Source organism: Neolamprologus multifasciatus, chromosome 11 (genome assembly GCF_963576455.1).
Source record: "Neolamprologus multifasciatus chromosome 11, fNeoMul1.2, whole genome shotgun sequence".
NCBI classification, from domain to species: domain Eukaryota; kingdom Metazoa; phylum Chordata; class Actinopteri; order Cichliformes; family Cichlidae; genus Neolamprologus; species Neolamprologus multifasciatus.
Window position 1 is genome coordinate 35,387 of NC_140449.1, and position 17,204 is coordinate 52,590.

The 17,204-nt window shown below is 42.4% G+C and overlaps 1 protein-coding gene and 1 long non-coding RNA gene across 2 annotated transcripts; both read right to left on the reverse strand.

The window, feature by feature from the left end:
• Positions 1–30: 30 nt before the first annotated feature.
• Positions 31–11,548, reverse strand: LOC146507518 (nuclear GTPase SLIP-GC-like; the record flags this gene model as incomplete). Its single annotated transcript, XM_085178054.1, is given in 12 exon segments — positions 31–206; positions 333–487; positions 571–741; positions 1,418–1,539; positions 1,689–1,776; positions 1,857–1,950; positions 8,897–8,991; positions 8,993–9,073; positions 9,164–9,370; positions 10,374–10,595; positions 10,687–10,903; positions 11,448–11,548. Coding segments are annotated over 12 exon segments (1,710 nt in total), but the record flags the coding sequence as incomplete, so codon positions are not given.
• A 1,573-nt stretch (positions 11,549–13,121) lies between these two features.
• On the reverse strand, positions 13,122–15,269 carry LOC146507519 (uncharacterized). Its single transcript, XR_014876938.1, has 5 exons — positions 15,105–15,269; positions 14,925–15,006; positions 14,196–14,308; positions 13,356–13,380; positions 13,122–13,167 (listed from the first exon to the last, which is right to left on the reverse strand). It is a non-coding gene; the product is annotated as an uncharacterized LOC146507519 (long non-coding RNA).
• Between the last annotated feature and the right edge of the window lie 1,935 nt (positions 15,270–17,204).

A 17,204-nucleotide genomic window follows, 5' to 3' on the forward strand; every position in this document is an offset into this window, starting at 1 on the left:
TATATATATATATATATATATATATATATATATATATATATATATCTTTTCAGTTTTGACTAATATATTGGGACGTTTGATCTTTTACCTCTGTCTTGAGAAATCTTAGCTGCAGTTCAACATCTTTGTAGTATTTATTAAAAAAATCGGTGTTAAGTGAAAATGTTTCAATTACACCATTAAATGCGCCGCATTTAACTTCATTTCTGAAACATTTAAACAGGATGATTTTAACAGGCAGAACTGGAATTTTTTATTTTAAAACTGACTTTTACATATCCATTTCATGTTTTTATTTGTTAAAAGGTGTGGTATATAATGTGTATCCTTACGGGAAGGTCTTTCTGAAATCTTCATCAATGCTGTCCATCAAGTATGAAGCTAACATCATGTTAATGTTTATTTGCTTCCCTTTTTTTTGTTTGTAGATGCCACCACTCTGAACAACACGCTTTAGTGTCCCGTGAAAAGCACTACCCTTCTTTCTCTGAAACAAAGTAGAGAACATTTTAACACATAATCATATAAAATGCAAAGTTGCTTGTGTTGATGGAGCTAGCTTATACATACATAATACAAGAAGGTCTTCAGTTTTTCTCCATATGAACAGATGGAGCTTTCAACTCCCTTGCTAAGGCATCTCTCAAAAGTCCTATAGGCCTCTGCCATTGCTTTTGCGACTTGCGTAAGTTGTTGGCTCATTGTTTTCTCAAGTTCTCCACACACATGTTTTTTACTAGCCTAAAATAAAATTTTAAAAAAAGAACATGTTACAATTTTTATTAAACTATGTCAATTTTAAAAAGAGCTTCACAAACGAATCAAAAGTAAAAATACAAGCGAAAAAAAGAAAAAGAAAAAAAAGCAGCATTTCAGATTAAGGAATAGGTATGGGCAATATTTTTTGGTTTGTTTGGACATAACTTTGAGATTCAAAATTACTAGTTCATCAACTACTCACTCAACGCAGCATCCAATATTGGATTATTCATAACCTGCAACTTATCTTAGAGAAGTGCTATCCTGGCACTTTCTTATTCATGTCTAAGAATGTAAGAACATCTAACACAACAGTAAGAACTGTTCTACTGGCCCTCTCCTCACTTACAACATGCTTTCAGGATTTAATGAAACTGTTTAAAAACATACATCACACCAATATTCTTTGATTAAAAATTCCCTTCTGAGTAAATTTCTTTTATTTTCTCAAGCAGTTGAAAATTGTGTTTTATTCTGCTTTATAAAATGTTGTATTTTTACTTTGCTGTTGCGCTTTCCTAAAAATCTTTAAGATTCACATTTCATGTGCACCTTGTCATTTTCCAGTGAAACTGAACACACTTTACTAAACTTACTTTCAATAAACACAGCTTTAAAAACATATTAATCACAAATCTGAGTATTTATTACCACTTACCACTCCTCTGCAGTTGGCCCCTTGAATCAAAGACAGAATCCCATAAGCTCCAGACACATAGTTGAATGTCTCTGAGTGACAGTCATTGAGATCTTGCAAAAATTGCTGAAGTTTGGGTATTTCTGTTAAAAGGAATTTGAATGCTGAAATACATGACTGTGCATACTTTGATTTAAATCCAATCGTTCACTCTTGTTTCAGTTAAAAAAAACAAAAACAGTTTTTTTAACTTCTTAGCTACAATATGGTCATTTAAGGAGACTTTACCTACCAGTTTCATCTGCATTTAAGCGTTTCTTTTTTAGAAACTCTTTGGAGCTCACTGTGAAGACTTTGAAATGGTCAACAGTGAAGTGTTTCTGGGGAAAATGGATTTCATTTGAACACAATCTTAACATTAAAAAGAGTTGTTGGGTTAGCTGTCTTCAGCTTGCCTCACCTTAATTTTGTGTAGCCTGCTGAATTCTTTCCTCACTTCATCTTTGACTTGCATGTTTCTTTTAACTATAAGGTCCCAGCGTTGAGCTGCTGAACTAGAAGAAAAGATATTTGCACATATAGTTGGACAGTAAGGGGGAGTCTCTAACTAGACCCTTTCTAAGTAACCAATAAGTGCACCCTTACTGGGTACATAACAGCTAGGTACTGCTGATAAAATGCACTTGATTAATTAATTAACGAATGAGCACCGCTTTAAAAGCAGACGTTGTTGTTGAGACAATCCTATAAGTGGCCATCTTAGAAAATTCAATTCAATTCAATTTTATTTATATAGCGCCAAATCACAACAAATGTCGCCTCAAGGCGCTTCATAGATACAGAGAAAAGCCCAACAATCATATGACCCCCTATGAGCAAGCACTTTGGCGACAGTGGGAAGGAAAAACTCCCTTTTAACAGGAAGAAACCTCCGGCAGAACCAGGCTCAGGGAGGGGCGGCCATCTGCTGCGACCGGTTGGGGTGAGAGAAGGAAGACAGGATAAAAGACATGCTGTGGAAGAGAGACAGAGGTTAATAACAGATACGATTCAATACAGAGAGGTCTGTTAACACATAGTGAGTGAGAAAGGTGTCTGGAAAGGAAAAACTCAATGCATCATGGGAATCCCCCGGCAGCCTACATCTATTGCAGCATAACTAAGGGAGGATTCAGGGTCACCTGGTCCAGCCCTAACTATATGCTTTAGCAAAAAGGAAAGTTTTAAGCCTAATCTTGAAAGTAGAGATAGTGTCTGTCTCCCGAATCCAAACTGGAAGCTGGTTCCACAGAAGAGGGGCCTGAAAACTGAAGGCTCTGCCTCCCATTCTACTTTTAAATACTCTAGGAACAACAAGTAGGCCTGCAGAGCGGGAGCGAAGTGCTCTAATAGGGTGATATGGTACTACAAGGTCATTAAGATAAGATGGGGCCTGATTATTTAAGACCTTGTATGTGAGGAGCAGGATTTTGAATTCAATTCTGGATTTAACAGGAAGCCAATGAAGGGAAGCCAAAACAGGAGAAATATAATATAATAATAATATAATAAATTCACCTCTGTCACGGCTTGTGAAGCGGACTCAGGCGCAGACCACTAGTTCCTTCAAACAAAAGTGAATTTATTTACAGTGATTCCCACAGGTGCAATATATATACAAAGGTGTGCGGGAAAAGGGTCGGGGTTCGGGGTCCAGGAGTGACAGGGAAGGAGTCCAGGGTGGGGGCTTTCCATACACAGACGACCGCTCCTCTCTTCACCACCACTCGTCTTGCATACACTCAGTCGCAGTTGCTCAGGGTCCAGGGGAGATCTACACATATAAAGGGAGACAGTCAGCTTCCAGGTTCACAAGTACTCACGAGTTCAAAATAACAGGTTTGCAGGGTGACTGACGCTGATGGCTCAACGATCCAGCGACGAGTAGAGCAGACTCGCCATCTTAAGTAGTACTCTGATTCGTAATCAGCAGCAGGTGTGCTGATCATCCCCAGGTGCGTGGGCCAGGGGCGGGAGCCCATACTGAGCTCCGCCCCGGCAGGAGAAAGAGAGTGGGAGAGGACGAGAGAGAAAGAGAGCAGAGGCAAGAGAGGAGAACAAACAACACAAAACATAGCGCCTGACTGCTGTCAGCTGGCGAGGTGCGGGGACCATGACAGTACCCCCCCCTCAACGGGAGCCTCCCGGCGACCCACCAGGCTTGTCCGGATGCAGGCGGTGGAACTCCCGGAGCATGGGCTTGTCCAGAACGGCCGCTCGCGGGACCCAGGAGCGTTCCTCCACGCCATAGCCCTCCCAGTCGACCAGGTACTGACAGCCACGCCCCCGGCGCCGTGAGTCCATAATGCGAGTGATGGAGTAAGCTGGCAACCCGTCCACGAGCCGGGCGGGAGGAGGGGGCCTGGAAGGAGGGCACAGAGGACTGGACCGGACGGGTTTGATTTGTGAAACATGGAAAACATTATGGATTTTCATATTGCGGGGGAGTTTTAACTTCACAGAGACAGGGTTGACCAAGGCAGAGATTTCAAAAGGGCCGATGAAGTTAGGTGTAAGTTTTTTGGATTCGGTCCTGACAGGAACAAAGCGGGTAGAGAGCCACACCTTCTGGCCGACAGAATATTCGGGTGCTGGGGTTCGGTGCCGGTCTGCGATGCGTTTGTTGTTCTCCTTTGTGCGTAGTAGGGCCGCCTGAGTTGCCCGCCAAACTCGTCGGCACCTGCGCAGATGAGCCTGGACGGAGGGTACAGAGTGCTCACCTTCCACAGCAGGAAAAAGAGGAGGCTGATATCCCAAGGAAGCTTCGAATGGAGACCGGCCGGTGGCAGAGGCGGTCAAGCTGTTACGGGCGTACTCGATCCACGGCAACTCCTCACTCCAGATGGTTTGATTGGTGGAGGCAACGCAGCGCAGGGCGGTCTCCAGTTCCTGGTTGGCCCGCTCGGACTGGCCGTTGCTCTGAGGGTGATAGCCTGAGGATAGACTGACCTTTGCTCCCAGAGAGTTGCAGAACTCCTTCCAGACCCGAGAAGTGAATTGAGGCCCTCTGTCGGACACGATGTCTTCCGGGATCCCATGCAGGCGGAAGACGTGCGTGGCGAGTAGGCGTGCGGTCTCTAGAGCTGTGGGAAGCTTAGGCAGAGCAATGAAATGAGCCGCTTTAGAGAAACGATCGATTATGGTGAGTATGACGGTGTTACCTGCTGAAGGAGGTAGCCCAGTGATGAAGTCCAGTGCTATGTGAGACCATGGCCTGGAAGGAGTGGATAATGGATGGAGCTGACCCGCCGGGGGTTGGTTTGATGGTTTGTTTCGGGCACAGACCGTACAAGCGGTGATGTATTCCCGAGTATCTTGGGCGAGTGAGGGCCACCAGAAGTACCGCTGGAGAAACTTGATGGTGCGATGTATCCCTGGATGGCATGAGAACCGGGCTGTGTGAGCCCATTGCAGGACCTGGGATCTGACAGAGCGCGGAACATAAAGTCTGTGGGCGGGTCCCCCTCCCGGGTCCGGTTCGGCTTCCTGAGCCGCCCGGATGGCTGCCTCGATCTCCCAGGTGATTGCCCCGATAGTACAGGTTGCCGGCAGGATGGAATCCAGATCCGCCTTTTCTTCAGCCGCGGAGAACTGACAGGAGAGAGCGTCCGGTTTGACGTTCCGGGAACCGGGTCTGTAGGTGATTGAGAAGTGGAAACGGGTGAAAAACAGGGCCCATCTGGCCTGTCGAGCGTTGAGACGTTTCGCCGTTTGAAGGTAGGCCAGGTTTTTGTGATCGGTCCAGACCACGAAGGGTTGAGTGGTACCCTCCAGCCAATGTCGCCATTCTTCCAGGGCGAGCTTAATCGCCAGCAGCTCCCGGTCGCCCACATCGTAGTTACGTTCTGCAGGGGTGAGACGACGGGGAAAAAAAGCACAGGGGTGCAGCTTACCCTCCTTCTGTTGGGAAAGGACGGCCCCCACTCCTGAGTCGGATGCGTCGACCTCTACCACGAACTGAAGAGTGGTGTCAGGCTGGACCAGGATGGGCGCTGAGGCAAACCGTTTCTTGAGCTCCTGAAAGGCTGATTGGGCGGCGTCACTCCACTGAAAAGCAAGCTTGGGAGAGGTTAACTGGGTTAACGGTAAGGCAATCCTGCTGAAGTCCCGTATGAATCTCCTGTAGAAGTTAGCGAAGCCAAGAAAGCGTTGCAACTGGCGACGGTTGTTTGGCTCGGGCCAGTTCACAACAGCCTTGACTTTCACAGGGTCGGGTCGGAGATCTCTACGCTCGATTATGTACCCTAGGAAGGCAACAGTGGGCACATGAAACTCACATTTCTCGCTTTTGACGAACAGCAGGTTCTCCAGAAGGCGTTGCAGTACCAGCCGGACCTGGTTGTCATGTTCAGCCTGGGAGGAGGAGAAGATCAGAATGTCGTCTAGGTAGACAAATACAAATCTGTTAATAAAGTCCCTTAGAACATTGTTGACCAGAGCCTGGAATACTGCAGGTGCGTTAGTGAGGCCGAACGGCATGACCAGATACTCGAAATGTCCAAGGTGGGTATTGAACGCTGTCTTCCATTCATCGCCATCTCGAATCCGAACCAGGTGGTAAGCGTTTCTTAAGTCCAGCTTGCTGAATATGGTGGTGCCCTGGAGAAGTTCGAAAGCAGAGGTGAGCAGAGGCAGTGGATATTTATTCCTGACCGTAATGTTATTGAGTCCCCGATAGTCAATACAGGGTCGGAGGGTCTTATCCTTCTTTTCCACAAAGAAAAAACCCGCTGCGACGGGTGAGGAAGAGGCACGGATGATGCCGGCAGCGAGGGATTCAGTTATATATTTCTCCATAGCCTCCCGTTCCGGCAGCGAGAGGCTATAAAGGCGGCTGGTCGGTAAGGGAGCTCCCGGCAGCAGGTCTATGGCGCAGTCGTAGGGCCGATGGGGTGGCAGCGACTGGGCTCGGTCCCTCCGAAACACCTCAGCGAGATCATGGTAAACAGACGGCACATTCGCTAAGTCAGAAGACCGTGGTGGCTCTGGGCCGGTGACTGATGTGTTCGGAGGTAAGGCAGCCTTAAGGCAGGTCATATGGCACTCCTCCCCCCAGCCAGTGATGCCTCCTTTCCGCCAATTAATAGTGGGGTTGTGTTGCTGGAGCCAGGGATGCCCGAGAACTAACGGCGTCTGGGTGGCGTGAAAAACAAAAAAGCTAATCTCCTCCGAATGATTGCCAGACAGTGTGAGGGTGAGCGGTTCAGTGATGTGCGTGATGTCGGGGAGGCGCTGCCCTGACAAAGCCGTGACACGTAGGGCGTGAGGCAGTGACTCCACCGTTACACAGAGTTGTTTTGCTAGTTCAGAGTCAATGAAATTTTGTTCTGCTCCTGAATCAATGAGCACAGAAAGAGAATGACACTCTGAGTGGACCAGAAGCTTAGCCGGCAGGGCTAAACGTGGAGGAGATTTATCCTGATTCAAACCGCCCACCAGTACTCCTACCATCACTGGCGGGCGCGGCCTTTTGCTCGCGATGGGCAGGAGGCGATCATGTGTCCCTTGCTACCACAATACAGGCACTCACCGGCCGTGATGCGCCGCTGGCGTTCCGCAGCAGTAAGATGGGAGCTGCCAATTTGCATGGGCTGTACCTCTCCGTCGGCACCCTCTGGTGTCCGGGAGGACCGGTAATTGGCCGAGGCCTCCGCCCCTCGTTGCCCCGCGGCCTCCTGGGAACTGGAGTTCCGTGCTTGACGACGAGCCCGTAGCCGCTCATCCACCTTAATGCACAAAGACATCAGTTCATCAAAAGCAGTGGGAAGGTCCCGCATAATCAATTCATCCTTCAGATCCTCTCGAAGGTTGTTTAACAGTGTGCTCCTGAGCGCCTCCGGTCCCCAGCCGGTTTCTTCTGCCAAAATCCAAAAGTCGATTGAATAGTCTGCCATACTCCGCTTACCTTGCTTGAAGTTAAGGAGGCGGAGCGCCGCAGCCTCGGCTCCAGAGCCTCTGTTAAACACAGTCTTAAATTTAGCCACAAACACCTCAAAAGAGATCCCAGGGTCGGAGTTTAGTACCACCTGGGCCCATTTCAAAGCACGATCCCTTAGCATCTGTACAAAGAAAGCAATCTTCGCCCCGTCATTGTTATGGAAGCGCCGCTGTTCGCGGAAAATCAATGCGCACTGGGCCAGAAAACCAGCGCACTTCTCCGACTCACCCGTAAAGGGTTCAGGCGAAGGCAGAGGACCGTCAGAGGAGGGAGTGACTGCCGATGAGGGGCTTGCTGTGGCCGCCGCGAGTGTTTCCTGCGAGGCAGGGTGAGCTGGCTGGGGATTCCCCGGCTGTACGCCCCCTGGTGTAGTCAAACGGGAAACAGCTTGGGTTAGTGCGGCGATCTCACCTCGCAGCTGGTGTAACATTTGTTCGTGGCGGGTCAGCGCTGCTTCTTGGGCAGCCAGTGCCTGTCCGACGGTATTCTGGTCTGCTGAGTCCATGTTGTGGCTGGATCGTTCTGTCACGGCTTGTGAAGCGGACTCAGGCGCAGACCACTAGTTCCTTCAAACAAAAGTGAATTTATTTACAGTGATTCCCACAGGTGCAATATATATACAAAGGTGTGCGGGAAAAGGGTCGGGGTTCGGGGTCCAGGAGTGACAGGGAAGGAGTCCAGGGTGGGGGCTTTCCATACACAGACGACCGCTCCTCTCTTCACCACCACTCGTCTTGCATACACTCAGTCGCAGTTGCTCAGGGTCCAGGGGAGATCTACACACATAAAGGGAGACAGTCAGCTTCCAGGTTCACAAGTACTCACGAGTTCAAAATAACAGGTTTGCAGGGTGACTGACGCTGATGGCTCAACGATCCAGCGATGAGTAGAGCAGACTCGCCATCTTAAGTAGTACTCTGATTCGTAATCAGCAGCAGGTGTGCTGATCATCCCCAGGTGCGTGGGCCAGGGGCGGGAGCCCATACTGAGCTCCGCCCCGGCAGGAGAAAGAGAGTGGGAGAGGACGAGAGAGAAAGAGAGCAGAGGCAAGAGAGGAGAACAAACAACACAAAACATAGCGCCTGACTGCTGTCAGCTGGCGAGGTGCGGGGACCATGACAACCTCAAGGTCAGACTGAAATTCTCAGTGAAATTCGGGGAAATACAAAAAACAATCAAGAGCTACATGTCAAGCTCTACAGGCTTCAGTTAGCATTTTAAATGTCAAAGTTCACAATGATATGGTTAGAACAAAGACTAAACAAGTATGGCTTGTTTGAAGAGTTATAAGGGGAAAACCTCACTTCTCTGGAAAGAAGGTGGCACCATGAGGATTGCAAAATGGGGCTCATTTTACAGCCACTGGAACTGGTCACTGGTAGCTTGAAGTTATTAAGTTGACCTTGAACTTCTATGGTATACCGAAGTATTCTAGAGCCTGTTGTGGGGCATCTGTCTGACACCTAAAGCTTTTCCAGAATTGGGTGTGCAGCTATACACATTTTGTGTCACAATGTACTTACTGATCATCTGAATCTTCAATGTGATCTGACTTAGTGCAGATAAATAGGATTTGTCGACACTCGCCACCATTTCCAATATAGCTGCTGGCACTTCTCCCAGATCTCCCAGGCTTCTTTTTCTGCAATTACTCTATTAATCTCAGTTACAATCCACACAGTAGAACAATTTTCAACAATCTGAAAGAATATTATAATTCAACTGTAAGTAACCAATTGTCAAAGCTTCATATTTAAAAATAGACAGCAGTGAATATGTGAATAAATTACTTGTTTCCACATTTCATCTCTGCTCTTGTTACGATCACCATTTCCAGGAAGGTCCACAAGTGTGACATGCTGGAGAAAATCATTGTTTGGCACCCTGACAGTCACACATTTCACTAGAGGCCAGTACCACTTCTTTACATCTTTACCATCTCCCTGTTTAGAGTCACTTCTTGTGTATTTGACACATCTTGCAGAGAGTTCTTTAACCTGCAATAATTTTAAAAAAGTAAGACATCATTACTCTTAGCACTACAAGTGTTTTACAAGTTAAACCATTAGAGCAGCAGAAAATATGACAGAAAAGCACATTTTTTAAAAAACAGTGCACACAGAAGAAAAATAAATATTTCCTCTATTTTTAAGATATTTACTTACTTGCATGTTTTTCCTGTTTTTAAAGCAAACGTGAACTCCTTACAAACCCAACCAGCTTTGATGTTAGGAAGACCCCAAACAGCAGCCTTGTAAGAATCTCTGGTTTTAATACTAGATCAGTGCATCACATTGGGAACACAAATGGGATTGTGGGCCTAATTTATTTCACACATTCACTGTGTTGCAAATTGTAAAATCATAACCTAGAATCAGACTATTGAAGTCTGGGTTCTTGCACCTTGTCCTCTTCTCCAAAGTTAAATTCAACTTAAACAATGCACATTGCAAGTGCAGATTTGCATTTGTTCAGAGTAGGACTGTTTTGGTGTAATTTAACCCTTAGATACTGGTCAGATCAAATTTGACCTGTTGTGACATTTAACAGGAGTAAAATCCTGAAATGTGACAACTTTTATTAAAATGACTCAAAAAACACACATACTTCAGCTGTACTTGAATTTTGAACCAACTTTTCAAATAGAAAAAGTTGATAGATCCATCTATTCATTCTCTTTGACTTATTCAATTTAGGGTCACAAGGGGGCACAGGCCTATTCCAGTTGCCATTTGGCAAATTTGGGTACACCCTGGACAGGGTTGCCTGTCCATTGCAGGGCTAAAAAGAAACTATGAACTAATGACAGATAATATAAAAAAATAAAACAGATTTTTAGTTAGTGGACAATGGTCCAATACATGTGATGTATATTGGGCACACTAGTTAGGTTGCACAGTTGAGGATTACTGAAACCAAAGCTGTATGTAAATTATACCATCCTGAATACATCACCCTTGCAAGAATGCATCAGTAAGTAATAGAGCAGTGACGTCTTACTGATTCACATGTCAAAATCTTCCTCCTGCCTTGGAGAAATTCTGGAATTTCTCTGAAATATTTTCCATCCATAAGATCTTCAGAGGACTTTCCTTTCCATTCTTCTCCATAGAGCGCTGAAAACCTTTCACTGATGTCATGATAGTCATTATCAACATCCATTTCACAGTCTTCATTATCCCCAAGAAATTGATGAGATGACCACAACTCATCTTTCCACTCCTTAAAAACAAAAATGCTTTTCAGTTTTATTAAAAGGGCCTAAACCCAGAAAAATAAGAAATTATATTTCTACAGCTAAAACTAATTTTACCTCTGGTGTGATGAACTCAATGTCTGCCTCATAGTTAGAGCCTTGCATGTTAGCCTCCACTTTGATCATGACTTAGGTGCATGCACTGACACTTCCAGAAGGCAAAAGGTTCTTCTCTTCAATGATGGCATTTATCAGAGAACTCTTTCCAGCCCCAGTTTTACCAAAGACACCAACCAGCTCCCTCTTGTCTGTCTCCAAATCACTAATTTTTTTCCTGTTAAATGAGATGAAGAGTTAAATTTTACCTCAAATTTGTGGATACCAGAAACAGCAAATAAAAGTAGCTGTACTATACAGACTTACCAGAAATTCACAAGAATAAAAGTCTGGCAGAAGTAAATTGAATCCAAGTGAGACTAACTGTGATCCACACTAAAAGCATTGGAAGAATTCATTTTCTGTTTTAACCTGTCTGTCAGGAATACAACTTTAAAGTAACTAATAAAGTAAGTAATAGTAAAAATATTTCAACAGTCAAGAAATACATTGGTGAATACTAGCACAAAATGTAGGTTCATGTAGGCTCAGCAAAAAGAAAACTGTGTTATTTTTTGTAATGAACATCCCCCAACAATGAAAGACAGCTCATGTGCTCCCAAACAATGGAGGTCTTCAGTCTTATGAATTAAATAAGGAATGAATGTCCATGTTACCATGATTATTTATGATTCTAGAATCACTTGGGGGCAAACAAACAAACATGGCTTTCTAACATGGCTATACAGACAAAACAAAGAATATGGAAACTTAATACTCACTTCAGGAAAGCACTGAGCTTGTCTTTTTCGTGTAGTCTGGCATGGATGAATTTCATTATGTTTTTTACATCAGACAGCACGATTGCTTCTGTAAGCAAAGAAGTAAATAATTATTTAGCAGGAGCTATAAACCAGGGAAACCATCCCAATGATCCCTTTTCTGAGTCCTTTCTGAATGACCATCTCACCATATCACTAATTTCTCACTCCACTCTCACTTGTGAACAGGACCCAAAGACATATTTTACTCGAAGCAAAAGTGCTTCCCTGAGTGCCCACTCCATTCTTTTCTCACAGGATAAAATACCTTCTCGAATTCCTAAAAACCCAAATAGATTGGTTTGGAAAACTCCCATGCAACCTCAAATATCTCTGACAGCATGAAATGATGGTACAGTGTTTTGTGATAACGACGAATGCTGCATTTTCATTCCTGAATCAAAAGGTTCATCTAATAGCTGGACTCTCCTCTGCACTGGCAGTTCTGAGTTTTTCGTTACTGCCAGATCTACATTCTACTTGGCCTATCAGTAACTGCCAGCTGATTCTCGAGCCCCACAAGCTCAAAACCATGAGTGACAGGGCTCCTCCCCAAACCTGATCCCTTCACCTTCAGTGCCCACCAGGGCTTGACTGGTAATCTGGCATACCAGACATTTGCCTGTTTTGCCAATGTGCTTTTAGACCAATGGCTGCTGTGGACCATCCACACAAACACTGACAGCTGCCTATTCATTAATTAACTGCTATCATTCACTGACACTGTTTTACCCAATAAAATTGCTTAACACAACCAGGCCCTCTCCACCTTTGCTGTGCACTCACACACCCTGTACAACAGAGTTTATTGTGGAAGAAGCGGTGAAAAGATGAATCTGAAAAGCTAAGAGAGAAAAAGAAAAAAAATCCACTTACAATAAATGCAACAAAATATGTCAAGGTAACTGACACGTTAGCAGCTGCACCATCAACATGGGCTGGAACTGGGGAAATATGAGTAACTCGGCCCTGCCAACCACATCTCACTAAGCTACTGGAGTAGTTCAGCTCCTGCCAGTCTCAGCAAGAGTAACTCCGGTTTTGAACAGTCCAGTTCGCCTTGTAATCGGAAGGTTGCTGGTTCGAGCCCCGGCTTGGACAGTCTCGGTCGTTGTGTCCTTGGGCAAGACACTTCAGCCGTTGCCTACTGGTGGTGGTCAGAGGGCCCGGTGGCGCCAGTGTCCGGCAGCCTCGCCTCTGTCAGTGCGCCCCAGGGTGGCTGTGGTTACATTGTAGCTTACCATCACCAGTGTGTGAATGTGTGCGTGAATGGGTGGATGACTAGATATGTAAAGCACTTTGGGGTCCTTAGGGACTAGTAAAGCGCTATATAAATACAGGCCATTTACCATTTTTACCATTTACCATTTACAAAATGTAATACAAAGAGGAAAAATGTTTGAACATTATGTATCATGCTCATAATATGGGAACTTGGCAAAAACATTAAATATTTAATTATGGTATATGTGGCATGCGTGCCGTTGCCTCTTAAAAATTCAATTTCATTAACACCAATAAACCAATGAAAAAAAATAATTTGAAAAAAAAATGCCATTTTTGTTAAATGGCATTTTTTATAGAGAAATACCCAAGTATGATCTTGGTTGGGAGCTATGTTGTCGTTTAGCTGATGGTTGCAACTTGCTGGACTCGTCTGGATGTTCAAACCTTCTCTTTCCTAATTGAATAAAAATAAAATAAAATTAAAATAAAAATAAAAATGTACAATAAATAATTTTAAATGGGATTTGCTCAGGAGTGAAAATTAATACTCAAACTGACTGGTATTATTCTGTCCAAGTGAAAACACTGTTGTCTTGAAAATACTGCTAATACTTGTAATATATAAGATGGCATACATCTTACCTTTATCACTTGTGGATGCCAAAACCTGGGGATCAATGTACATATTTAATGCATGAAAAATTAAGTAATCAAATATAGGAATTTAATTATATATAAATCTTACCTGATCTTTATCGGGTGCTTCTTTTTGCTCCTGTTAATAGTGCAAAGTAACTGAAACACTGTAATTGCTATTATTGATCTTGGCCATTTAAATGAAATTGTATTTAACTTACTTGAACAGACAAATTGACTGTTTCCTGATTTATGTTTTATTCTTCCTAGTAAGAACAAAAAATTCCAGGTAAATAGTTTTGTGTTAATGTGTGTTTGCATATACCAATCCAATTGTAATATAAATTCACAGAAATTGAGATTTATCAGACCAAATATAACAATATGCAAAATAACTTTAGAAATAAACTGACTGAGAACCTTCACAGACAACTTTAGAAATACTAATTACATGCAGTACAATTACTTTTTTAAATTAATTAATTAATTAATTTCTGTGTCTGTCCCGTTTGGTTCTTTAGCCATCAGAATTGTTGTCTGAAGGCCAACAAAGATACCCAACGAATTTACTTTACCAAGTGGATCATCACAGCTTTGCCGTATTGGTCCATTTGATCAACATTTGTTATTATTATTTATTTTATTTTCAGTTGTTACAGACAACTGGGGGATAGGAAAGGCAGAAAGAAAGATGAAAGAAAAGAAAAACAGAATGGAAGAGGGACAGTGCGAAAGGGTACTTAAAAAGAAAAACAAAAATCTCGCTGATCACCTATTAAGAGAAAAAAAAGAGAAAACAAGCAAAAAAAGAGAGCAGCATAATAAACACAACACAAGTACAATTACCTTTAACTGCTTTAATTTCTGCTTGAACGTTAATCTTGGTCCAACTTTTGGAATCAACTTATCAATGAGTTCATCATTAAGTTCATATAAACTTTCCTGTGTAATTTCTTCATCTGTAATTAAAAATTTAAATCTTAGTAATGCAGATGTGCAAATCATTTTAAAATTACTACACATATGCATATGATGAAGGAGAGTTTAGTTATTGACACAGCTGTTAAAGTGTAATTTGCCCTCACAGGGGTAATTTAATACATTGGCTGTTTGAATTGAAGGCATGTCATTTGTGTTTTCTTTTATTAATATATATTTTACTTTTCTCTGTTAATTTAACAACCTATAAGATGCTACAGAAAAGTAACTATCATAACTATTATCGAGATTTGTATAAAATGTACCAATGTGTTGCCGTTGGTGCATATGTACTACTCCAGTACAGTAGGAAAATTACCTGCTTTGCTGCAGAACAAAGTTGCAGCATTTATGTCTACACTAACAGATTCTTTTTCAGTATTCACAAAAGCTTCTTTGGCTACTCTCTTGCTACAAGTTGTTGCCACAGTGGGTGGCTCCAAATGCTTCATTAGGCAATATGCTCTTCCTGATACAGCACCAAATCTCCAGCTGGAAACAATCCAGTGACCTTTCGCTTGCCAAATTGTCATGTTAAACATCACATTATTATTGTACAAAATCTGTGCTCATCAGTGATGCATAGTAATACCTTACCTTCAAATTTATCCATCCACTTTTGTAGATCCCATTCAGTCAGTTTGTTTCTCACAAAATCATCCATGACCACGAAGAACAACTGAAAGATAAATTGTAATTTCTAATCAAACAACAAAATGGCTAGGAATAGGCAGATATATAAACAATACGTTTAGAGCAAAAGTTCAAATAGTTTACCTGCTATTGAAGATGCGGTAAAAAAGATTATTTCAGAGAGGGTGAAGTCAGCCAGAAAGCATAGACTGGGAACAGTCAGGAACAAAAACAAAAAAGGAGAAGTCCAACAATAAGTGGAAGTTTTAAAAACAAAAGTTGATTAAGGTTAAAAAAAAAAAAAGCAAAAAAAAAAAAAAAAAAGCAAGAGAAGGTAAGTACAACAAAAGGAGGTGAGTGGAACCAGATCTGAACATAAACAGTTGCTAGTCAGGCGATGAGTAAGGGTAAGTGCGAAAAGGTGGAAGAGGTAGTATTTTTGCTGAGGTGATGGAAATGGCTGGATGTTTGACTATAGGATCTTAGTGGATATGTAAAAATAAGGAGTGAGTGAAAGACTAAATATAGAAACACTGACATTTAGTTTTGTATTAATGTGGGAAAAAACCCAGCTAGGAAAAATGTAAAAAGGAATAACTTTGGTAAACAAATACATAAAGACAAAACAAAACTAACAGCAACTGTTAGGTATGACAAGCAAATGTGCTCTTTGGAGACACTCAGATTCTTTACTATTCTGTCAGAATGTCAACACAATTTTGATAAAACAGCACAAAAAGAGTCTGGGTTTACTTCCAAAGCTATGTTTAAAATAAAAATTTATATAAATAAACACCAAACTTTAAAAAAAAAACTTTCCAAAAGGAAGTTCTCTGAAGAATAAACATAAATGACATGACACAGATTTGTTCCATGTCTTCAGTATTTATGTATTTATGTTATTCATCTATGTTTATGTTATTTACAAGGTCAGAAAGGCTGCAGGAAGCAAGATTGATTGAATGAGTGATGAAACAGCATGGCAAGATTGTTTTCATAATGCATATACAATTTCGCCTAATACAAAACTTTCCAAAAGATACAAGAATATATGCATTTACTAACAGTTTTGCTGTTTCATAACTGGGTAAAACTTTAACCTTATTAAAACGGCCTTGATTAACTATGATGTGTTTTTGTCCTAAGTAACATTATCAGTGTTTTTAATGACACTGAAGGTGATCTATTCAGCAGCTGCACTGAATCCATGAAATAGTCACAGGTCAATATTAGTAAAGCTGCTACTTCAACCTGAGACTCAAAAAGACAAGATTTTGAGTTCCCCATCCCTGTCTCGCACACACACTATGGTGCAGTTTAAACCAGAGGTCCATAAATAATCAAGGCACATGGAAGGTCCCACCACTAAGGCATCCAGTCACTTCCACATTATTGCATCAGCCCCTGATAAAAGGAAACAAGTTATTAATTTATATAAAATATTCATCTACAAAAAAAAAGCCTCTGTGGTTAACCCTACTGCAGAAACACTGGTGCAGCTGCATCTAGAAAACGGAGAGAGGGCCTTTGTAACTACAGGGGTCCAACAAAGAATGGCCACGCATCATACTGATGTCTTCAGAAATTTATTTTTCTCTCTCTCTCACTCTTATTGTCTTCAGACACCGTGAAAACTGAAGAAACACAAAGTTTACAACATTAATGTTTTGAGCTTATCAGTCTCTCATATCAGTGTCCATAAACAGTCTTGTGCAAGCAGAACAGAAAAAATGCACAATAATGTATATCGCAAAAAATGTCCTCTCATTACCAGTGTAGAACACGTATGCAACATTATACAAACAATATACATGGAACCATACCGTGTGCGCCTCTTGGACCACATGCAGAATAACATTAACGTTGAGGCTGTAGATGCATCTGTAGCCATGTATCCATGCTAGATCCACAATTCCATGGTTGTGCTCTCAACCAAACTCTGGTCATATGACAATTACAAACTCCACCTCATACAAACTTTACAGCACTTTAAATATTTAACGAACCCATATTTTGTAATCACATATTTTAGACATGTTTTTTTTAAATTAATGTTACACTTTCATCATCTTATCTTGTAAATAAATGAACTAAATTAAGCATGAATCTATCACAGAAGCATGAAATAACCAACTTTATTTTAACTGTCTCAGGGACAGTTACAGCCTACTTCCAATGGTGTAACACAGTCCTGATCAAAAGTTTGAGACCACTTGAAAAATGGCACAAAAACAAAATCATATT